This window comes from Balaenoptera physalus (genome assembly GCF_965194825.1).
Source record: "Balaenoptera physalus genome assembly, chromosome: 18".
Classification (NCBI taxonomy): Eukaryota; Metazoa; Chordata; class Mammalia; order Artiodactyla; family Balaenopteridae; genus Balaenoptera; species Balaenoptera physalus.
Window position 1 is genome coordinate 74,348,161 of NC_138899.1, and position 24,169 is coordinate 74,372,329.

General features: G+C 36.9%; 1 protein-coding gene across 7 annotated transcripts in view; it reads right to left on the reverse strand.

Annotated features, from left to right (window-relative positions):
- Nucleotides 1-24,169, reverse strand: part of USPL1 (ubiquitin specific peptidase like 1) — a 40,026-nt gene that overhangs the window by 7,853 nt on the left and 8,004 nt on the right. For 3 of the 7 annotated variants that reach the window (XM_082435543.1, XM_082435545.1, XM_082435544.1), the window contains 6 exons: nt 23,567-23,732; nt 22,922-23,050; nt 16,543-17,188; nt 12,756-12,869; nt 6,633-6,762; nt 3,433-3,558 (listed from right to left, as the gene is read on the reverse strand). In XM_082435543.1, the coding sequence (XP_082291669.1) occupies nt 3,433-3,558; nt 6,633-6,762; nt 12,756-12,869; nt 16,543-17,188; nt 22,922-23,050; nt 23,567-23,665 (1,244 nt within the window). In that variant the 5' untranslated portion in view covers nt 23,666-23,732. Of the gene's footprint in view, nt 1-3,432; nt 3,559-6,632; nt 6,763-12,755; nt 12,870-16,027; nt 16,126-16,542; nt 17,189-22,921; nt 23,051-23,566; nt 23,733-24,169 lie in introns of those variants that run through there. The other 4 variants (XM_082435546.1, XM_082435548.1, XM_082435547.1 and 1 more) reach the window with 4 other exon arrangements.

Below are 24,169 nucleotides of genomic sequence, written 5' to 3' on the forward strand. Positions count from 1 at the left end.
ATTACATTTTAGATCTATTATACCATTGTTTGAATTTGCAATATGACAAAAAATGAAAAATATGAGTAAAATTAGGTGCAATTCAAAGAATTAGAATTCACTCATGTTAATTGTAAAAAAGAAAATATATCTTTAGAAAAAAATTCAACTGCTCGGGATTCCCTGGCTGTCCACTGGTTAAGACTCCATGCTTCCACTGCAGGGGGTGTGGGTTCAATCCCTAGTTGGGGAACAAGGATCTCACATGCTGCGTGGCCAAAAAAAAAAAACTCAACTGTTCAACAAAGGTTTACAAACTGTGTTTTCTGAAGGTGGTTCAAGGATCTCACAAATAATGAAACATTTCCTGCCAAACAATGAAGACTTAAATTAAGAAACATAATTTTAACTATTTTTTATATCAGTATTCCATCCAAAATTTGTAGGGGAGAGTGTAGTTTATTTATGTTTTTAAAAAGTCTGAAAATCATTGTATTAGACAGTTTAACAAAGCTCTCTCTATAAGCACAGAGCAGAAATGTCTTATTTCAATTCTCCCTACTCCCCTATCTTTTAGAAATAGTTGTTTAAAAAACAGATCATTGTTAAAACTTTAAGTAAGTAAGCTTTTCAAATGACAATCCAGGATAGTGTATGACCAGATTCCTAAAGGAGATTGTGGCAGTAATGAGAGGTTCATTTCAAGAGTTTGTGAAGTAAAATTAAATCACATTCTAAGTCCATGTCATCATGCTCTGGATATAATTCCTAAACAATTTATTCAAATTTACTTAAAGAAAAGTAGCAGATTTGGACCCACTAGATTTATCAATGGACTCTTTTCCCAATGGGAACATATAGAGGTGGGGATTACCTGAGACAAGGTGTTCAGGGAACACTATTAGTTTTTAGAATGCTATAAGATTGAGTTATGCACGATATCATGATGGACCTAATTACTTTTAAGTTATCCCTAAAAGCTACATTAAATTTGCTTCTAAATTCCATTAGATACCAACAATCAAGTTACACAAATTTCAAAGTAAAAAAATTACCAGGGACTTTATAAAGACCTTGTCATTTAAAATTTAAGTGAAATTTTACATACTAGTTCAATTTACTTTTGAATACAGTAAATGTCCAAATTATAAATTCTGCTTATAAATTGGCCCATTCATTAGAACTCTAAACACATTTCCCATTGAAACACTGTCTGGATACATTTCCAGATCAGAGCATGAATCTTTAATGTAAGTAAAGCAACATATTTGTATAATTAAAAATTATATGTTGCAATGCAACAAATTAATAGATTAAACAAAATAGTAGTGAGTTTATCTTCAATGCTAGGGCTTGAGAAAAAGCACTATAAACTGTTATAATTATATATACCAAGAAGCCTCAAGTGATCCAATGATCCAGGGCAGGATGACTTCCAATCCTGCTGCCCTTCTACCTCATCACTAAGGAAAGCACTTCAAAACAAAAGGATTCCCTGGGAATTCCCTGGCGGTCCAGTGGTTAGGACTCTGTGCTTTCACTGCCGAGGGTGCGGGTTCAATCCCTGGCTGGGGAACTAAGATCCCACAAGCCATGCAGCACAGTCAAAAAAATAAAAGTGGGGGGGGGGGGATTCCCTCAAGACTTAAATCTCAAAGCTTGGACCCCAGACAGCCTATGGACTTTTGGTTAAAGGTATCTCCACTGTCTCCCCAATCAAATGCTATCAAATGATAGTAAAGGACAAAAAAAGGTAATAAACCAAAAGGACAAAAAAACGGAAAGGAGACATGAGCAAAGGAGAAGACAATAAATACTCAGAAGACAAAAAGCAAACAGAAAAATGGTAACTTAGCAGAATGAATGAAGTGATGAAATGACTGCTACAGAGTGGGGATACTGATGAGAAGAGCTTATATGCCCCCGAAGAACCCCTGAAGACTCAATATTGATAGGCAACAGATGTTGAAGAAGGTAGGGGTAAGGCCCTGGGCTGAATACTGAGATAGTGACCACAAGTGTGTATAAAGAAGACTCCCATGCAGCCGGCCCAGGGAGGAACCAGTGTAGATTAGAACCCTGGAGCAGAAGGATAAAAGGCAGCCAGAAGAGAGGTTTCCAGAAAAAAAGGGGGAGGAGAACTTAAAAAACTGTGAAGCATTTGAGTGTTTAGAAAATTTATTAATGGGTATTTGAAGAATTTGGGGAAAAATCGCAATGTATATATAACAAAGCAAGTGAAAACACAGGCCATTAATAATTCCAGGAAAAATAAAGAGTTATAAAAGAAATGAAACATAACCACGTATCCTGCTTGGCTGGAGAGGGAATATATGCATATTCATAACAAACAATAAGTACTGAAGCACTGATTTAACCAAAAATGGAATCATATTGGAAGGACAGGGCGAGGTTAAATAGAGATGGGGCCCAGGTGTTGGTGTAAGAGCCCTTAGTCCTCAACTACTATAAAAGAAGACTATATAAAGGTGGAATAAGTACACTGTTTTGAAATCTCAAAGTAAATACTACCTTAAAGGTTTAAAAAGCAGATGCCTGGAGATGGGGTAGGAGTGGCACTGCTCTTTTTTCCTTTTAAGTCTTGGCACTATTAGATTAACTGAGAATTTATTACTTGGATGATAATAAACCTTTAGGAAAGATTCTGAGAGGTTTCTTGGCACATCCAAGGGCATCAGAAAAAGGTTAAGAAAAGGTTAATGTCACTGGTTCTTTATTACATTAAATTAAACCTCAAAACATTTCTTTTATGTAGAGATAAGGGCAACTGAAAGCAAAGGTTAAAGAGGAGGTATGTGTGTGAGTGTATTAACAAAAGAGAGAAAAACTGCCTAAAATGGAATTTACCTGTGAGTTTTTAAAGATATGGGGCTTCTGATAACACTGGAAAAGATAACTCTGATTAGTCCTCCCACTGAGGAAAAAATAGAAGAGCCGGCAAAATATAAAAAAGATACATCTGGTCAAGGGCAGCAGAAAGCTTACAAAAGGATGAAGAATTAGCAGGCCGAGGTCTGGAAGAAGATGGAAATTCAGACAGATGAGCCTATGGCTTATCTCTGAATCATCTTAGTTTTTGAAATTAGATTAAGGACATCCCAGAATTCTAATGACTCCAGGCACTTGGCAGAGGTGAGAAAAATGGAACTTTAATACCCTTAAAGAGAGAAAAAAGGCAAAAGAAGGTAAGACAGTAGGACAGTGGGGTCAGACAATCACCCTAAGTCAGCTCTGCAGTGGTATGTCGCCTGAACAGCTTGCTTATTGGCCAGAGTTCCTGATAGAGAGAAGCATTTTGGCAATTCACAAACATACGTTAACTCAAACTTCTGAAAGTAGGTTGTAGTTATCACTTTCAAGTCTACACATTAAAAAAAAAAAGTAAATCCACCTTCATTTTGTTCTAAAAATAGTAGGGCAATTTAAACTCACTTTTCTAAGACCATTTTTCTTATCTGTGACTTATTGTTGCAATTGTTACATGGACCAAAATGGGCAGCATTAACTGGGTGCCACTCAGGGATGACGTTTGTAAAGGTGACCAGATTCTTCATACATCTATAAAAAAAGAAGAAACAACTTTGATTAAGTTAAATTCATTTATGTTAACTCAATCAACATCTAAAATAAAAAGGTACTTTCCTTTATTTGTTTATTCATACTTTCCTATTTCCTCAAATCAATATATCAATGTTCCTCTCGAACCCTACTCTACTAAAGCTCTCGTAAGAACTCTCCACGTTAATTACCTATAGTTTTTCAGCTATGAGATGAAGAAAATGTTAAGGCAGAGTTTCTCAAGAGAAATACCATTGCTATTTTGCGCTGGGTTATTCTTTGCTGTGGGGCACAGTACTGTGCATTGCTGGATGTGTGGCTTCATCCCTGGCCTCTACCCACGAGATGCCAGTAACAGCCTCCAGCTGTAGCAACTCGTTATCTCCAGACATTGCCAAATGTCCCATGGGACAAAATTAGCCCCTAGTTGAGAACCACTGTTCTAAGGCTTTCAAATTTATTAAGAGCTCATCCCTTACTCAAAAAATTCACAATCTGGCTATCCATTATTGACAACCTAAAACAAAAAGGGGCATTTACAAATATATACAATCAGGAATAGAGACAACTTAATTATCTTGATCCTTAAAATATAAGAATATCAGCTGTGAAAGAATATGGTTTTCACAGTTTACACAAGTTCTAAATTTGCACTTTAGCCTGAATACTTGATAGCAATAGGCATCTAAAAAGATGATCTTTACAGATGCACACTGTACCTCAACTAGATTCGCTTTAGTAATGTCTTTAAAAGAGCAATTATTTATTATCTAGGAGACACCACCTTCTTCTCTAAACAGTGACAAATACTGGTAAATCATAAGTGAGATAAGCACAGGCCATTAGACATAGATCAGGGAAGCTAACATTTTAAAAGCAAAGCCACAGAGGTATCAACAAATACACTGACTATATTTCTGCTAAATTCTTAGTTCTCAAAGATAAACATTAAGTAAAGGCTCCTATTTTTTAGTTAATAAAAGGGAGTTTGTCTCAGCAAATAAGGGTTAATGCTCCACATGACATCTAACATTTCTGAGCACTTACTATGTACAAGTCACTGTGCTAAGCACTCATGTACCACACAAATCGAAGTGGCAGGTACTATTCTTATCCCCATTTTACAGATGAGGAAAGTGAAATACATCAGATGATAAATGACAGACTTGAGATAGGAATTCAGGGAGTCCAACTCCAAAGACCATGTTTTTAACTGCCTCCAGAACATATCTTCTAAATTAAGTAAAAGCTGTTCAACTGGCACTGAAAACAGCAGCACAAAAATGAATGAGTTTGCTGGGTATTCTTCCACCAGATTAAGTGAAAATAGTTTTAGTAAAATGCCACTTCATTTTAGCTTTTCCTCTATAACTCCTTTTACTTTTAGAACAAAGAGCTTAAAAAAAAAAAAAAAATGGCAAACCCAAGTGGTTGGTGGCTTCTGTGCCTTGAGCTCTCAGAGTTTTTTCTATACAGCTCCAAAATGCACTTATCACCTTGTATTCAAAGCCAACAGATCAAAATAACGACTAAGTCACTGGTCCTCTATTATGTTCATATGTTATTTCTCTAACTAACTGGTCTGAATTTGGCCAGAATAAAGATTACTTCTGTTGAGTTCCTGGCACATAGGATATGCTCAATGAAAAGCTGTCAAACAACTGAGATGGGGATTTTGGAAAAGCTATAATGAAGCTGATTTTAATCATCAGGCTTGTTTATGTTATTTATATTATTTAAAATCCAGGTGGTGATTAGGCAGTATACCACAGTGAGCAGGAAAGTCTTAGAGAACAGAAAACCTAAGCCTCAATTTTGCCACTTACTAGCGTGTCGCCTTGAGCATCAATCTAACCCCTTTAAAGCTTCAGTTTTCACACTGTCAAATGAGGAGAAAGTCAGATAATTTATAGAAATTAATGACAGAAGACCTAGAAGCAGGTATTTGTTCTCATACTCACTTACACAACATTATTTAAGTCCTAGGTATGAGTGAAATGCTAATTCTTACTCTGTTCTAGTACTTTCGAGCTAACTGGTGAAAAAACAAATGTTTCCTGGTTCTGTAGCTTGGATTCCCTAGAGTGTTCTCTCAGTCCCAACTCTCCTCAACTGATCCCTAAATACCTAAAAGTAATCTCAATTAAGATAATGAATATCTAAAGTAATACTTTTCTCTTATAGTTTTATTTAATAACTTGGAGAGACTCCAAATTTTCTAGTTTACTAATAGTTGACTTTCAGAAAAGAGGAAAGGCCAGCCAGCCAGAGACTTTCTCATATATGGACAAAGTGAGGGTAGCATGCCTGATGAACTTTCTCTCCCTGACTCCTCTTCTAAAACCTAATTTCTCTCCTTATTTATGTGGTAGGTGTATGGAGGCAAAATAAATTTGCAGCTTCTTTCTTCCCCATGTTTCCTTCCAAGTACCAATCTCAGGGTCACGTACAACAATCATGATCCCTCTAATCCTCACCTAGAGGCGTCAGGGAAGTAGAAAGTACGGCTGAGACAGCTCACGTGTGGAAGGATTCTGGTGATGGCTGGTCTTTCATGGGACTGAGGGAAGGAATGGGAAAGCGTAAGTTACCTCTGAGGACTGCTACCAGACTCTGGGAGCCTAAAATCAAGTTCCCATGATGCTAAAAACAAGCAAACAAAAGCCCTAGTCCCTAATATTGGAGTAAACAAAACACACATAGTTTTTCAAAGAATTCTAAGAGGTATTCTTACTCAGCAGGGAATCCAGAGGGGAGGGGAGTACAGGGGAACATGCTACGTTCCCATTTGTCCCCACTTCCCACTAAAGAAATTCTTAAGAAAATTCCTTCTAGTAATCTATCAAACCATTTTTTTTGTACTCTTCTAGTATGAAGAAGCAAGCAAATTGCAATTTCTGAGGCTCAAAATTTTCCTTTTAACCTTAATGGTGGAAAAACTTCAATATATGGTGGGAAATTTTATCAAGGGTAGAGAGAGCAGTGCTACAAGTGGAAGCAAGTTTTCTTCAAATTTTATTACTTGGAGCCATTTTCAATAGAATGAATCCATTTTAAAAAATAGAAAAACTAACCTGTTTTGATATTTGTGTCCACAGTGTGAACATTCAAAATTCCAAGAAAAAGAATATGTGAAGAGGTTCTCAACGTGGGGTTCTGTCTTTAAGAGCAGGGGAAATGCAAACACAGGGCTTTCCATATCACCTTGAAGAAGAAAAAAAAAATTATTGCTCTTAATTAACTGAAAAAAGATAAACCAAAATTACAAATTGTTGTCTTTTCTCACTATATTCACAGTGTGAATATATGTGAATATGTATGTATGACAGAGTAAGTTATTCACAGTTGGGCAAGGGAAGTTTTCAAAGCATTTTCTAAAAATGTCCATCATAAATATTTAATTAACACTCAGTATCTTTCATTCGTCTTGGTGGACACTTATGAAAACTTCTTAAGACAAAAGATAGAAAAGGCTCATACTGTCTCCTCAGATCTTTTTAGGCTTTCTCTGGGAAAAAATATCCTCAGAACTATAACAGCCCTAGAGTATTATAAAAACAAAGCAAAAATATGTACAGGTTTGTTTGGTACAGATACTAAAAGTAATATGACTGGTGAAACACTGTACGATAATAATTTCAGAGCTGGACAAAACCATTAAAAAGCCATCTCTATTCTGACTCTCTTGCTCTACACGTGGTGAGGGCATGACAAACCAGGCTTAGAGGACCAGATTCAAATCTCCAGACTCCTTACCTACTACTCTTCTTAATCTTCAGTTTGTTGTTTTTTTTTTTTTTTTTTATAAATTTATTTATTTATTTATATTTTATTTTCGGCTGTGCTGGGTCCCCGCTTCCGCGCGAGGGCCCTCCCCAGTTGCGGCGAGCGGGGGCCACTCCCCATCGCGGCGCGCGGGCCTCTCACCGTCGCAGAGCACAGGCTCCAGACGCGCAGGCCCAGCAGCCGCGGCCCACGGGCCCAGTCGCTCCGCGGCACGCGGGATCCTCCCAGACCAGGGCCCGAACCCGTGCCCCCCGCGTTGGCAGGCAGACTCCCAACCACTGCGCCACCAGGGAAGCCCTCTTCTTAATCTTTTAACAATTAAAATTAAACTTCAACAACTTTAAGGCTAAAGAAGATCTGAATTTTGTTGTCATTAAAACAAAAACCCAACTGTGGATTCTGTTTTCCAATTTAGAGACCAGCAAGCAAGTTAGTAGGAGGATTTATATTCTCCTCTTACATTCATCCTCCAATTGGTTTCTCGCCTTCCTATCCTCCAGGGAGCTTAGATGCTGCCTCACTGATTTGGCCTGAGAAAGAACCTGAGTCCTTCTCTCCTCTCCCTCCCCTGGGACAGTCTCACTTCCGTGGTTCAGTTCTCCCCCTGGCCTGGAACTACAGTTGCCTGGAACACAGCCAGGAGGAGTCACCTTGGCAGGACCAAAAGGCAGAACAGTGGGTTTTATTGCCTAAGCACACTCTATAAATATCGGTGGTCACAAAGGCTATTTTAATAGTCACCTTTGTGGTATAGTCCCACAGCTATTTTTGTACAAAAAACATAAAACTAAAATATTTTTTATAAACAGAAATAAATACAAATCAATCTCCTAAAAATGAACATATGCAACATCATATGCATAAACAGTGCATAGTATAGCATGAGTTTGTAATTAGTTATCAGCCTTTAAATGCTTACTCTATTGTAACTAAATATTAAGTGAAAAAGTAAATAATTTATATTTCATAATGACGACATAGAATCTTTAGGTCTAAAAATACATGAAGTTTTCAATGAATCAAAATATCATGAAAGAGCTCAAAACACAGTTAAATAAGTTACATGATTACAGATCATTTTAGATAATTTACATAGCTCCTAAATTGATCTTAATTATTTTTCCTTTGATTGTAAGTTTTATGGGTATAAAGCATCCTATTAGAGAACATTTAATGCCAATGCCTAATTCTAATTTTTAGAACCTCCAGCCTAAATTAGTTAAGTGGTTTGTTTGTTTGTTTGTTTCTTTCTTATGGCTGCATTGGATCTTCGTTGCTGCACTCGGGCTTTCTCTAGTTGCGGCGAGCGGGGGCTACTCTTCATTGCGGTGCGTGGGCCTCTCATTGTGGTGGCTTCTCTTGTTGTGAAGCACAGGCTCTAGGCTCACGGGCTTCAGTAGTTGTCGCACACAGGCTCAGTAGTTGTGGCTCACGGGCTCTAGAGCACAGGCTCAGCAGTTGTGGCGCACGGCCTTAGTTGCTCCGTGGCATGTGGGATCTTCCCGGACCAGGGCTCGAACCCGTGTTCCCTGCATTGGCAGGCGGCTTCTTAACCACTGCACCACCAGGGAAGCCCTAGTTAAGTGGTTTCTTTGCCTCTACTACCTTATCCCCAACTCCTACCCAACTACAGATCTTCCTCATCTTATGATAGGGTTAGGTCCCAATAAACCTTTATACTGTAAGCTGAAAATATCATTAAGTCGAAAATGCATTTAATACACCTAACCTACTGAATATCACAGCTTAACCCAGCCTAACTTCAATGTGCTCAGAAAACTTAACATTAGACTACAGTTGGGCAAAATCATTGAATACAAAGCCTATTTTAAAATAAAGTATTGAATATCTCATATAATTTATTGAATACTATAATGAAAATGAAAAACAGAACGGTGGTCTGGGTCAAGCATGGTTGTAAGTGTATCGGTTGTTTACCCCATGACTGCATGGCTGGCTGGGAGCTGCAGCTCACTGTCACTGCCCAGCATCACAAGTGAGTATCATACCACTTACCACTAACCCAGGAAAAGATCAAAATTCAAAATTCAAAGTGCAGTTTCTATTGAATGCATTTATCTCTTTAACATCATTGTAAACTCAAAAAATCAAAAGTCAGACCATTGAAAGATGGGGACCATCTGTACCTAGTTTGCATATTTCCCTAAAGTACCTTCATTTATTACCAGGATGCAAACCTTTCAGTGACTTCTTGTGGTCTAGCTATTCAAGTTTCCTCTTCTGTTAATTTCTCATGAATGTCTTCTGGCCATTTTTCTGTCAGTTTTTGTCTTTTTTTTTTTTTTTTAAACTGATGTACAGGAGTTCTTTGCAAGATATCCTGGGTATTATTTCTTTGTTCTATCTTTGCCCAGAGGTTTTAAACTTTAATGTAATCACAGTCACCAATCTCCTCTTTTATGTATCTTATTTAGGAAATTCTTCCCCACTGAGTGGTAAAATATTCACCTATATTTTCTTCCAAAGTTTTAAAACTCTGCTTTTCATGTTTAGGCTTTTAAATATGCTGAAGTTTCTTTCTAATTATGGTGTGAAGTAGGGATCTAATTTTCCCCCTGTATCAGGAAACTACTGTCCCAAGCACCGTTTCCTGGATGGCCTTTTCTTTCCCCACCTACCTGCATCAGTACCTCCATCATGGTTACGAAGTAACCAGATGGGGAGGGTTTTGATCTGGACTTTCTATTCTGTTCTAGTGGTCTGTCTATCCTTACACTGGTACACAACACTCAAAGACTAAATTACTCTTTACACTTACATAAATAAGTAGAAATCATAACAATATCAGCTTTTTCCTTTTTTAAAAAAAGAAAGAAATATACACACTAGAGGGAAAGAAAACACCAAATTGAAGATAGTAGTTACCTTTGTGGGGAGGTAAGGAAGAATTGGGGAAGAGTACAAAAAGGGCTTCAGTTGTATTTGTAATGTTATATTTCTTAAACTGTGGGGAGGGAGAGCAGAGAGGACAGTTTACAATGTGTTTTTTAAAAACAATAATCAAAATAAGGAAGTGGCTGGCTGATCTTAAAAATTTAACGAACATTCCGGGTCAATACAGATTCTACTTCTCTTTCTTTAGTACTTTAAAATACACGTTAATATTCAGAATGAGGACACATATGTTATAAGACTCTAAAGTGCTCCCTGAAACAAAGATTTCATTAGTAAGATCTTAGCCTCTAATGTAGCACCTCTCACTGCTGAGTAGTACAAACACAAATGAGAGGATTCTACTGTATTGGAAGAGCTGTATGTTTGCCCAATTGCCATGAGTGCACAAAATTTACAAATACCTTCTCTGTTACACAGAAATCCAGACCCAAGGTGGCAATGGAGCAAGACGCCACCTTGTAAATACAATTAGCAGGGATAAGAAGAGTGATGATTCAGACTGGGGAAGAAACCACTCTTTAATTCAATTGTGAAGTGGAGTAGGGAACCTGAATAAAACATCTCAGGTCACTCTAGGAGGGAAATGATACCTGCAAAATGCAACACGGGAGCCCCTCAGTCTACACTCTGGCGATCTTATGAAAAAGGCTCCTTTGAAATGAGTATCCACCCAACAGATCAGTGATTGGGGGTAAGGAAAGGGGCTGACCACAAAGGAGCCAGGGGAACATTTTCATGGTGATAGAACTGTTCTATATTTTGATTGTGGAAATGGTAACACAACTGTATACATTTGAAAAGGATTTTACTATATGTAAATCATACTTTGATAAAAAGAATAAAAGAATATTCATCCCATCTGAGATCCCACCTTATGATGAATTAGAATAGCCCTTTAGTCCTAGAGGAGGCAATGCCAAAGATCTGGCATATGGAAAATCAGTTTATAAGAACAGGGTAAACTTATATATGTAGGAGTTCATGAAAAACAAAATAGTAAAACTAGGGCACAGAACTGTGGGACAAAGAAATAGGGGATACAACCATGCAAAAAAGACACTGCTTCCAGATACACTATCTGGGTCTGATGAAATAAATGCCACTTGTTGAGAGAAAAACTTGAAGGCATTGATATTTTACATAATTTAACAGGAGTATTATACTAATAGGAGTATCATATACTCAGCTACTACAACACAATATTAATAGAAGAGTTAATACAAGGATAAAGAGAGGGACTTCCCTGGTGGCGCAGTGGTTGGGAATATGCCTACCAATGCAGGGTTCGAGCCCTGGTCCGGGAAGATCCCACATGCCGCGGAGCAACTAAGCCTGTGCACCACAACTACTGAGCCTGCGAGCCACAACTACTGAAGCCCACGTGCCACAACTACTGAAGCCCGCAAGCCTAGAGCCCGAGCTCTGCAACAAGAGAAGCCACCTCAATGAGAAGCCCGCGCACAGCAACAAAGAGTAGCCCCCGCTCGCTGCAACTAGAGAAAGCCCATGTGCAGCAACGAAGATCCAACACGGCCAAAAATAAAATAAATAAATAAATGTTTAAAAAAATAGACTTAAAAAAAAATGGATAAAGAGAAATATGGTAATTCCCTGGCGGTCCAGTGGTTAGGACTCAGCTCTTTCATTGCTGGGGCCCTAGGTTCAATCCCTGGTCGGGGAACTAAGATCCCGCGAGCCATGTGGCAGGAAAAAAAAAAAAAAGATAAAGAGAAATAAAACAAAAGGCACCCCCTCAAAAAAAAAAAAAAATTACTACCAGCTCCTTTTTGCAATACAAAAAAAAATTTATAAAGACCTGGAGATTCTAGCGCCCCTGTTCCACTCTGTTCCCAGAGGCCAGAAGACAATTCATAGAGGACAAAGCAGGTCTCATTCTTATGCCCTTTTTAAAAGTAAGAAAACTTTCCCAAAAGGTCATCAGTATATATCTCCTCATATTCCACTGGCTAAAATTGTTCCATATGTCCATTCCTAAACCAATCACTGGCAGGGGAAACAGAATTACTATGGTTGGTTTAGACCAGAGATTCTCAACCCCATCCGTCCATAAGAATCACATGGAGGCTTCTAAAAATTACTGATACTTGAACTCCATCCTGAGATTCTTATATAATGGGCCCCCAGCACTAGTTATTTACTTTTAAATTTCCTAGGTGCTTTTTTAATGCACAGTCAGTCAAGGTTGAAAACGCTGGAGTAGTCTACTGGGGGACAGTATTGGGAAAGCAACCGATGGTGCACTCCGTGAGTATTCAGCTGGTCCTGAGAACTGCATCCACGCTGAAGGGGTGGAACACATGCCTGCATATTTATATAGAACACCTCCATCCACGAAGGATTTAACCAGTGATTAAATGATCAGATTCCAAGAATCTGATCATCCCAAGTAATAAACCAGTATTATATTTTCTTTTGATATAAGTATGTCTTTATGGTAGATGAGTAATAACAGTTAAATTCCATAAATTACTTACCTAATGTACACCTAAGCTGAGGCTGAAGCCTAATAAAAATATCATCTCTGACTTCATTCAGACAGGTCTCTATTTTTGCAAATATTTCAGAAGGAAGTTTTTTACAGTCTCCATCTGATAATAAAATACAGAACATTATCAATTTCTCATCAACCTATTTCTTTCTACAGACAATTAAGACATTACCAAAATGAAAGTTTACCAGAGTCAACAAATTTTGTAGAGACAAAAATGGAAAATACAAAATTCCTTAATTCTTCTTCCTCTCTCTGTGGTATACCATATATTCCCTCCATATGTGTTAACAGCACAATATCATTAGTACTGACTGCCTGCCTCAACATCATTCTGCCTGAGTAAAATCTCAGTGCAAGTCTTTCTCATCCAAATAATCACAGACAGGCCTAGCTAAAGAGTCACACTTTCAGATATTTTGCCCATCACTGAAACAGCTGAAGCTCTCTCTTTTCATGAAATTATTACTTATGCTAGAGACAAAATCTAATCATTTAATCCTCTCTGTATAACTTTTACTGAACTTAACTAGATCACAGGAGCAGATAAATTTATAAGGAGTCTTAATAAAGTCATGATTATTTCCCAAACTAACATTTGGTATGTTTTCCTCCTCCTACGTCTTTTGAAGGGTCTTCAATGACACATCACATTTCATACAATTCTACATTCTGCTTTTTTATTTACACAAATCTGCTTCATTAAAAAATTTGCAGGCTAGTAATTACACTCTGACTGAACCATAGTTTTATTAGCCATTCCCTATTGCTGGACATTTGTTTCTTTTTTTACTATTATAAATACTATCATGTTAAACATCTTTGGGCACACACCTGTCCATGTTTTTAATCATTTCTTTAGGGTAAAAGTCCTCAAGATGGAATTACTCTGGCAGAAAACTACCTAAGATTAATAAGAAAATTATTTTGAATAAAAGCCGCCATATGCATCTGACTCTAGTTACTCTTAAGCTACAAATGGATCTTTTCACTCAAATCTCTTATGAATAAATAATTCATATAGCCTGATCACACCCTGCTTATATGTCTCACTATGAAAACATCTGGAGTCTTCTGTAATACAAAGTAAGCATTAACCAGAATTTTTGTTATTTGACCACACTGAAGAAAAGAGACAACTTACAATCCAAAGTAATGTAGCTTGAACAAATATAATTACAACTATATTGTAAAAACTACAATTATCTTGTAAAAAATTAATATAATATTAAAATTAAAAGTTAATATTTATTTAATATTCAAGTCAAAATTTGAATGAGGTATGTTCTTCTACAACAAACAACTGTCACCAACTCAGTACTGGGGTTTCTATAATTATAGAAAACAGGAATAAAGAGAAAAGGCAAAAGCAAATATTCTTGTGAGAAACTGAATTTTAAAAACTGCAAAAAAATTCAATCTCAAAGAAACTCAAACTGAAACAAAATATTTTTTATCTAAAAAAATTACAGCTTTTTAAACGTTTCTACACAAAGGTGATTAGAGTGTTCTGGGATGTTTATTTCTACATATGAAAATGGATTATTATGTTGGTATAACCCTTCCAGAAAGCCATTTAGAAAGACTTTTTTTTTTAAAGGATCCCCAGGGGGATCTCCTTCTTTTTTTAATATAAATTTACTTATTTTATTTATTTACTTTTGGCTGTGTTGGGTCTTTGTTGCTGCACATGGGCTTTCTCTTGTTGCAGCGAGGCGGGGGGGGGCTACTTTTTATATAAATATTTTAACATCCCTTCTAGGGTATAATCAGCAATAGAGTCAAAGGATACACGGATATCTGCCATGGTATTTACACATAGTAGCAAAAAAAAAATGGTAAGTAGCCTGAATGGTTAACAATGGGGAAACAATGTATAAGAGTATACTAATAAAGTAAAATGTTGCACAACCGAAGTCAAACTGCATAAAGGTTAGGATTCTCCACATACCAGATACCAAAACCCCAAAAGCCATAATAATTAAAGAGTATGGCATTGGTACAGAGACAAAAAAATAGTCAACAATGGGGAAACAATGTATAAGATCTATATAAAAGATTGCATGATCAAAGTCAAGTTGAATAAAGATGAGGCTAGCAAGACCTAAAATGCCCTAATAATTAACATAGTGTGGTACTGGTGCAGGGACAGATAAAGTGACCAAGAAAACAAAACAGAGTTAAGGAACAGCTGCACACATACATAGACTGTTATATGACAAAGGGGGCATGGCAGATCAATTGAGGAAAAAGGTGGAGCTAGAAAAACAGGCTATGCAATGGAAAAAAATGAACCGTTACCACATACCAGACACAATTACCTCCAGTTGAACTAAGAATTTCAATGTAAAAAGCAAAGCTCTGTGACTTCTCAGTAAAAATAGAGGTAAATGACTTTCTGATCTTGGAGAAAGGAAACATTACTTTTTAAAACCACAGACATTACTAGCTATAATAGTAAAGATTAACAATTTCTGTCATCAAAAGATATCTTTAAAAAAGTAGAAACATGAGATACAAACTGGGAGATTCAGTAACCTGTCTGAATAAATATAGCAACAAGGACATATAAAAACTCACATAAATCAATAAGAACATGAGAATACAACAAACAGCGATAAGACACAAACAGGCTTCACAGAGGGAACAGAGGGTCAACCTACATACGAAGAGCTGTCCAACCTCTCTAAAATCTGGGAAAAGCAAATCAAGACCACAAACCATTTTATATCATTCAACTTGCAAAAATCACCACGTGTGAAAATAAGCAAGGGAGGAAATATGGATTAGGAAGATCTCTTCTACGTTGCTAATGGGAGTAGACTGGTACAACCACTTTGGAAAACGATTAGCCATTATCTAGTAAATCTGAACTCAGAGCCTATCCTATGGTATATCGAAGAAAAACTCTTGTGCCCCAGAAGACTTGCCTAAGAATAGTCACAGCAGCAGTATTTACAATTGCAAAAAACAACCCAATGACAGATGAATAAATACACTTATGTACTTACAAACTGATACACCTACGAACTGGAAATATTATATAGCAACAAAAATCAATGAAACACAAATACAAGCAGCAGCATAGATACATCTTTATAAAAAGAAAAAGAAGTCCCAGAAGAAATACTGTACAGTATGTCTTTTTTTATAAAGTTCAAAACATTAAATTAGGCAATATATTGCTTAGCCATATACATGTAGGAAAAACTATTAAAAAACAAGAAACGATATAACACATTTCAGGATAATGATTACCTTTGGGGGAGGTAGATGATGGGATGTGGAGGAACACATAGGTAGATGTAAGTCACTGGAAATATTTTAATTTATCTTGGGTTGGAGGTGGGTTCATGGGTATCCTATTTTATAGAAAATAAAAATATAGCCCTCACTGTGAAGAGAGATTTTTGGGGAGTTGTGGGATTATGGATGGTTTGTATTTACTTCTTTATTCTGCTTTACGGCAACTCAAAAACTTAAAGTTGTACTTTGATGGACTCTATGTTGATCACCATTACCCTGACAGCTAAGATACAGCCATAGCCTCTTTATTCTTTACTCTTAGTTTTTGAAAAAGACTGCCTTTTGGGCAGTCGTGATAACACAACTGGTGTTCACTCAAGCTTCATGACAGACTCCGTCCCTGTGCTCCTTGCTCCAAGGTTCTACGTAAAACAAAAGCTACTGATGGCATCTCTTCGCGTGCTATGAGACAACGTTCAACATTAACCTCTTCAAAAATTAAAGAGAAATAAAATGTTATTACTAACCTTTAACTCCATCCAACTGACTGGTGTGCAGAAACTCATTGGCTTGATTATACCTAGTGAACAACCGACCGAACACAGACTCCTCTGTAGAGCACAGGTCAGTCACAGTGTTTTTCAGCCCTTCCAAGTGCACCAATGCTGACAGGATACAGTCTAACCAACAGAGAGCATGTGCGTTTTTCCATTGGACACATGAAGTCTGGCAAAATGAGGTATGCTTGCTCTCCAACGGCATTTCCAGTTCAGATGTGCATCCTTCATTTTGAGGGGAAGTCCCTCCAGTTCCAGAAACATCAACCATAGTAGAATCTTCTTCAGCAGCCGTGTCAACAATATCAGCTTCCAAAATCTCATTCTTCTCCAAGGAATCAGTTGTCCTAATTGGATTCTGTTGACCACTGTGTAGTAAACCAGGTAAGTCTGATGAGGTTTCATCATACTCTTCTTCATTATGTTTACTGTTCAAAACTTGTTCACCATCAATACCACTATGATTTTTAGTCTTTTTGGAATTTGCTACAAGAGGTGAATCTTTATAGTTGGTTTCCACGATCTTTCTTTTTTGAGGCTTATTTGGAGTGTGACAATCTTCCAAATCAGGAGTAATTAAGTTATTAAGTGATTTAGAGCCCAAGGGATAGATACACTAGAAAGAAAAAAATAACAAAAACTAAAAATTCAAATAAGCTCAAGCTTTAACTTCACAGATTCTATATCATGAAAAATACGTATAAAATTTTAGCATTAATTTGACATGAGAGGGTATATAATATTATCAATCTAAATTTGAAGGAACCAGGGATAAACAGCTATTTAATCAAAAGTTTCATCCCCAAAAGAGTTACTTTTCCTAGTTAATTTGAACAATCAAGGGTTTAATCTGAGTTACTCTAGAGTAAGCTAGCAAGGAAAACATACATAATTTTGCTTTAATAAAGAATCTAATGTTGAGTTAATTAAAAATTCCAACATTTTATGAGTGTATTATTCTTTTTAAGACAGGTACGCTGCATAGCATTAAAAACTAGAAAAGTATTTTCAAACCAAAAAAGTCGCAGAGTAATCTGTATTGTTTCTCAGTTTTGAAACTGAGTATTAATCTGAGAGCACAACAGCATATCAATTTTACACCCATATTGGGTCTAAGAATCAAACTGGCTGAATTTTAATAACTTCACCATGCATGAACACAATTTCAGGCAAATATCAAGAGTAAACAAATCACTAAAATAATCAATGAATTTTCCCTAAGTTTGAAAACTAGTGAAATATTTTACAAGACAAATGCAAGAAATCTACATACCGTGTGCCCTCATTTAAAATATGCTTTCTTCTACACAAGTTCGGTCGATTGCTCCCTTGGTGGCCTCCAGTGAACTAAAGAACTATACCTCCAGATACTCATGCCCCTGTACAGTCAGCCCCCTGCCACACAGCCTCAGGCCTGGCCACGTGACTAGCTTTAATTGGACATTAGCAACCAGGATGCACATGCTTCATAAGCACTGGCTTACTGGGCTTGCCCTCTTGGAGCCCTCTTTCTGAACAATCTTTCTTAGTCCCAGCCATCACACTGTCAGGATCCCAATTAGCCTCACCGAGAGACCCTCACGGAAAAGAACTGAGATCCTGCCTGACTACCTGAGTTGAGTTCCCAGCTGGTAGCTAGCATCCACAGCCTGCCATGTGTACATTTTAGTTGTCCCAGCCAACAGTATGTGAAGTGTAAGAACTGCCTTGTCAACCCACAGAATCATAAGTGAAGCCATTAAGTTCCTTTAGTGACTAAGTTTTGAGATGGTTCACTTCACAGCAACAACTAACTGAAAGGTTCTCATTTAAAGTATAGCATTTTCTGGGCTTCCCTGGTGGCGCAGTGGTTGAGAATCTACCTGCCAATGCAGGGGACACGGGTTCGAGCCCTGGTCTGGGAGGATCCCAAATGCCGCGGAGCAACTAGGCCTGTGAGCCACAATTACTGAGCCTGCGCGTCTGGAGCCTGTGCTCTGCAACAAGAGAGGCCGCGATAATGAGAGGCCCACGCACCGCGATGAAGAGCGGCCCCCACTTGCCGCAACTAGAGAAAGCCCTCGCACAGAAACAAAGACCCAACACAGCCATAAATAAATAAATAAATAAATAAAAATTTTTTTAAAAAAGGCCTTCCAAAATGAAGGGATAAACTTTAAAAAATAAATAAATAAATAAAGTATAGCATTTTCTATACAAGCGAACACTATATGCATAATATTGTACTTACTTCGAAATTCTCTAATTTAACAGGACAAGTTTTTGATTTTTCTGTTACCAACTAGCTGTGCGGTCACCATCAACTAACAACTTGACCCTCAACTTTATACCTTGAGATTATTTCCTTAGTCCTACCACATGTCAGAAGACAGAGAACACTTTAAAAATCAATAGCAGTAATTTTGTATTCAGAGTCATCCAAAAAAATTGAAAACAAAACCTCAAAGAGATATTTGCACACCCATATTCACTGCAGCATTATTCACAATAGCCAAGAGGTAGAAGCAAACCAAATGTCCATGGACAAACAAATGGATAAAGAAAACGTGGTAAATACATACAATAGACTATTATTCAGCCTTAAAAAGGGAAATCCTGTCATATGCGACAATATGGATAAACCTTGAGGACATTATGCTAAGTAAAATCACAAAAAGACAAAAACTGTATGATTCCACTTTTATGAGGTACCTAGAGTAGTCAAATTCATAGAGACAAAGTAGAATGGTAGTTGCCAGGGCTACAGGGAGAAGTTGTTATTCAATGGGTACAGAATTTCAGTTTCGCAAGATGAAAAGGTTCTAGAGATATGTTGTACAACAATGTGAATATAGCAAACACTCCTGAACTGTACACTTAAAAATGGTTAAGATGGTAAATTTTATGTTTTTTTTAACAATTAAAGAAATTTTTACTTTTTTTTTTAAAGGCAAAAAATTTTTAAAAAACCTTTACCATTCTCAAGCAGAGTCAAAATCATGGTGTGCACATCCCACCAGCACCCCTACTTAATTAAAAACAACAACAACAACAAAAATCACTCTTAGCCAGTGGGTAATACAAAGAGTTTGCTGACTCCTGGTGTAAACCAATGTACTTCATAAAATACACTGGGCTCTTACTGATGATTAGAACATTTTCTAAAAACTAGATCAATAATTAATTACTCTAAAGTTCTTTTTTTACATTTGCAAAGTATATACTTGAAACTCTTGGTTATTTTTTTTTTCTCATTGCTTAAAAAAGAATGCTTCAGGGGCTTCCCTGGTGGCGCAGTGGTTGAGAATCTGCCTGCTAATGCAGGGGACACAGGTTCGAGCCCTGGTCTGGGAAGATCCCACATGCTGTGGAGCAACTGGGCCCATGAGCCACAACTACTGAGCCTGCATGTCTGGAGCCTGTGCTCCGCAACAAGAGAGGCCGCGATAGTGAGAGGCCTGCGCACCGCGATGAAGAGTGGCCCCCACTTGCCGCAACTAAAGAAAGCCCTCGCACAGAAACGAAGACCCAACACAGCCACAAATAATAAATAAATAAATAAATAAATAAATAAATAAAGGGAAAAAGATGGTTCAATTTAAAAAAAAAAAAAAAAAGAATGCTTCAAAAACTAAAAATGCAAAAAACACATCTAACCGTAATAGTTAAAACCACTGTTCTGAGAACAGAGACTTCTCTATTCTGGTAGTCCTTGGTTAAATAACTCTACTGAAATATTACGTATTGTTCAGAAGAGGGAAAAAAGTAATTTTCTTCTAGAATCAGTAAGTTTTATTTTTCTCTCTTTCCAGTGCTCACAATTCTACAACTTTATTCTGAGCTAGTTAATTAGTAAACTCTGTAGAGTCTGGTGTTACAGATGAGCTGAGCTGTCAAGTCTCCTAAAGTCAAGCCCTCCCCTTGTGCAATAGAGCCTGTCATCTGCTCTAGGGATATCCCTCCAGCAATTCTGTGACACTTTCTCCTATTTTTCCCTCTCTACTGGATATAACCAGCATACAAACATGCTGTTATTTTTCCCAACTTAAAAACAAACAAAAGTAAAACTTTTCCCTCCAGGTACTACCTCACGTCTATATTTCTCAATTCTTCCTCTCCCATTTTCCATCACTCACTCCGATCAGGCTTTTACCACTACTACTTTACCAAAACTACTCTAACCAAGGCTGCAAGGACCCCCATGACACTCCAGTCAATGGTGAGGTGAGTCCTCAGCCACCTTGAGTTCTCACTGGAATTGACAGTAAATCATTCCTTCCTTCATTAAATATTTTTTCACTTGACATCCAGGACAATATACTTTCCTTCCTGAGATTACGCCTACCTCACTCTCCATGTCTCTCACTTCTTTGCTGGTTCCACTTCACCTCCCAAACTTTTTAATGCTGGAGTGTTCCAGGGCTCAGTTTTGCAACTCTTTATCCACACTCTTGGTAAACTCACCCAGCCTCATGGTTCAATTACTTACTGAACCATGTAAGTTCATGTAAGTTTGCTGATGACCCCCAAATGTATATATCCAATCTTATACTCTCCACCTAACACTAGACACATAGATCCAACTGTTTACTCCATTAACCCAGTTATTAGATAGATGCCTCAAGCTTGATTGCTCCTGATCTCCTGATCTTTCCCCCAGATTTCCCTCTTCCCAAAGTCTTTCTCAATTCAGCAACCGGCAGCTCCATCCTTCCAATTATTCAAGCCAAATATCTGGGGATCATCCTTGATTCCTCCCTTTCCTACCACGTACCCCACTCTTTCAGCATATCCTTTTAACTATCAAAATACATATAGAATCCAACCATGCCTCATCAACCTGGCCGCTACTTGTTCTCCCTGGAATACTACAACTGCCTTCCAACCATTTCCCTGCTTCAGATCTTGCCCATCACATTTTTTTCAACATGAAAATCAGATCATGTCACTCCTCTGCCAAAATCCCTACTATGGTTCTTTATTTCATAGTAAAAGCCAGCAAATGGCCTACAAGGCTTTACTGGATCCATCCCATCTTCCCTTATGCTGCTTCACTCACTCCGATCCAGCTCTGCTGGTTTCCCTGCAGTAGCACAAACAGGGACAGGCAACCTCCCCTCTCTCAGGACCTTGTATCTGCTACTCTCCCCACCTGGAAGGCTCACTCCTCAGGTATCCACAGGACTTGTTCATCTCTTTCAGATCTTTGCTCAAATGTCACTTTCTCAATGAAGAGTTTCCTCCTACACTTTTTTTAAAATTGCAAACTACCCACTCTCTGATACTCCAGTCCCTGTGGCTTTATTTTTCTCCACAGCACTTTTTATTACCTCACACAAAAAAGTATGCTTTCCTTTTTTATTTTCTTTCCCAATCTAGAATACAGCCTTGTTGAGAGCAAGAAATTTTTGTTTTATTCACTGTATCCTAGCATCTGGAACAGTGCCAACATGGTGACACACAAATAAATATTTATTGCATAAATGCAAAAAAATAATTTATTTCTTTTTGTAAGAATACCTGAAATTTTCTTTAAGTGTTACCCAACAAAAGTATCTATCACCAACAGTATAATATAGTCTAGTATTTTCCAAAACTGGCTGATCATCAGACAGTTCATAAAAGTTATAAAACTACAGAATTCTGGGCCTACTCTATTTAATAAGCACCTAGGTGAGACCCAGAAATTTTTAAAAAGCATTCCAAGTGATTCTGATGAACTGCTAGTTTACCTGGAATAATACATATCTGAAATTAGAAGACTGTATTCCAATCACTGCTCTGCTGCTTTACGAAGATGTTGTGTTCCTAAACACTCTGCATCTATTTTCTTATTCACAACATGGGAATACCTACCTTGCAAAGTTTTGAGAATTAAGTATGTATATGACAGTTTCATAAGTTGTCAAGTACAGTAAAATATAGAGTATTATGGAATTTAATGAGCTCCTGTGTAAAAAGTTGTACCAGTGGGTACAAATTACTACAATTCTAAGATATTTAGACCCTTAAGTACATAATATTTAGAGATTAATAACATTTTCAATAAGTCCCAAAGTTAATAAACCAACACATGAGAATAACAACAGCTAAAAGGACCCCCACAAGGTTTAAAAAAAAAAAATCTTGAAATATATTCTCTCTTCTCACAAGTCTAATGACAATAAAAACAAACATCTTCATGTAATAACTCAGGAAATCAAGTGGCAAAATAAAACAAAATATTTAAAATTACATACCAGACAGATCTAGAGACTATCTACATATTAAAAACATACAGTCTAAAAACTACAAAATGAGTACAAATTTAAACACTGAAGAAAAAAGCAAAAGGCGAAAACTTCAATACCATCTAAGATTAATACTTTACCTGCAGATCCTCACACAAAAAGACAGATTCTTGGAAACTAATTCGGTAAGTCTTTAAGGTTTTTAACTTTCCCTTCGTCCTACAAGCAGGGCAATACCCATCTGACGGTACTTTAGCTGAATCATAATTCTAAAAGAGAAAAAAAGTAAATTAAAATATAGACATTCCTAGATTGTATCAAATTACAAAAAGTTAAATGGAAAAGTAAACAGAAAAAAAATGTACAATTTTCACCTAGAAGTGTCCTGGCAAGATATCTTAAAGATGGCAAATAAAAGAAATGCATATAGGCTTTAATACAGCTATTGTTCCAGAAAGAATATATTCTAGTTTTAAATATTAAATTAAGTGTTAAAAATAGCATCAGTTTTATCTGCAAGACAAAAAGTAACGTCAACTGTCACTGTAAATACGTTCAACATTTTCAAATAGTAAACTATACGGTCTATGTTTTATTTCTACTTTTACATATCAATAAAACATAGAGAGGTAAACAGAGAACAATCTTTCGCCATTACTGTAAGATTTCCGTGGAAGATACAATTTTTAAAAAATTAAGTGGTAAAATTAAAACCAAATTTAAGTCTTAAAAATAGGAGAGAAAAAAACCAACTTTGCACTGAGGCAAAAAATAAGTTCACTAACTTTTCCCAAATACCCCACCATGTGGAGTGAAGATATCCCTATATCAGTCCCTGGTCCAATCACTGGCAAACCATTTCCAATCTTCGGGGAATCCATCATTCCGAGTCATTGGCTAATTTATGTCACTTGAAACATGTCAATATCACTAAGGATTTTTCAATGAACCCTGGAAAAAAAAAAGTTAATAGACAATTTTTATAAGATGTATGTATATTAAGTATATTTTGAGAACTATATATCTTATGTTAAACATATTCTGAAATTGTAATCTTGAAGTGAAAACAAAATACCTAAATTTATTTAAAGATCTAGCAAATTTGTGGAGAGAGGGCAAAAACTGGCAATAGGACCAGTCTTCACAGTAGACTCATTTGTAAGCAAATTTATCAAAACTTGTAATAGAGATAGCTATTACTTAAATATATTGACGAGACCTTGAAAACCTAAGTTTTTAGTCTACGCACAACTTGAAACAAATCTGTAAGCATTATACCAAGAAAATACTTAAATAAAACACAGATCCATTGTGCCATTACTTAACAAGGACAAAAGAACCCCATACATTCCTATTGCTTTCAACTGCCAAGAATACATCCCCAACTG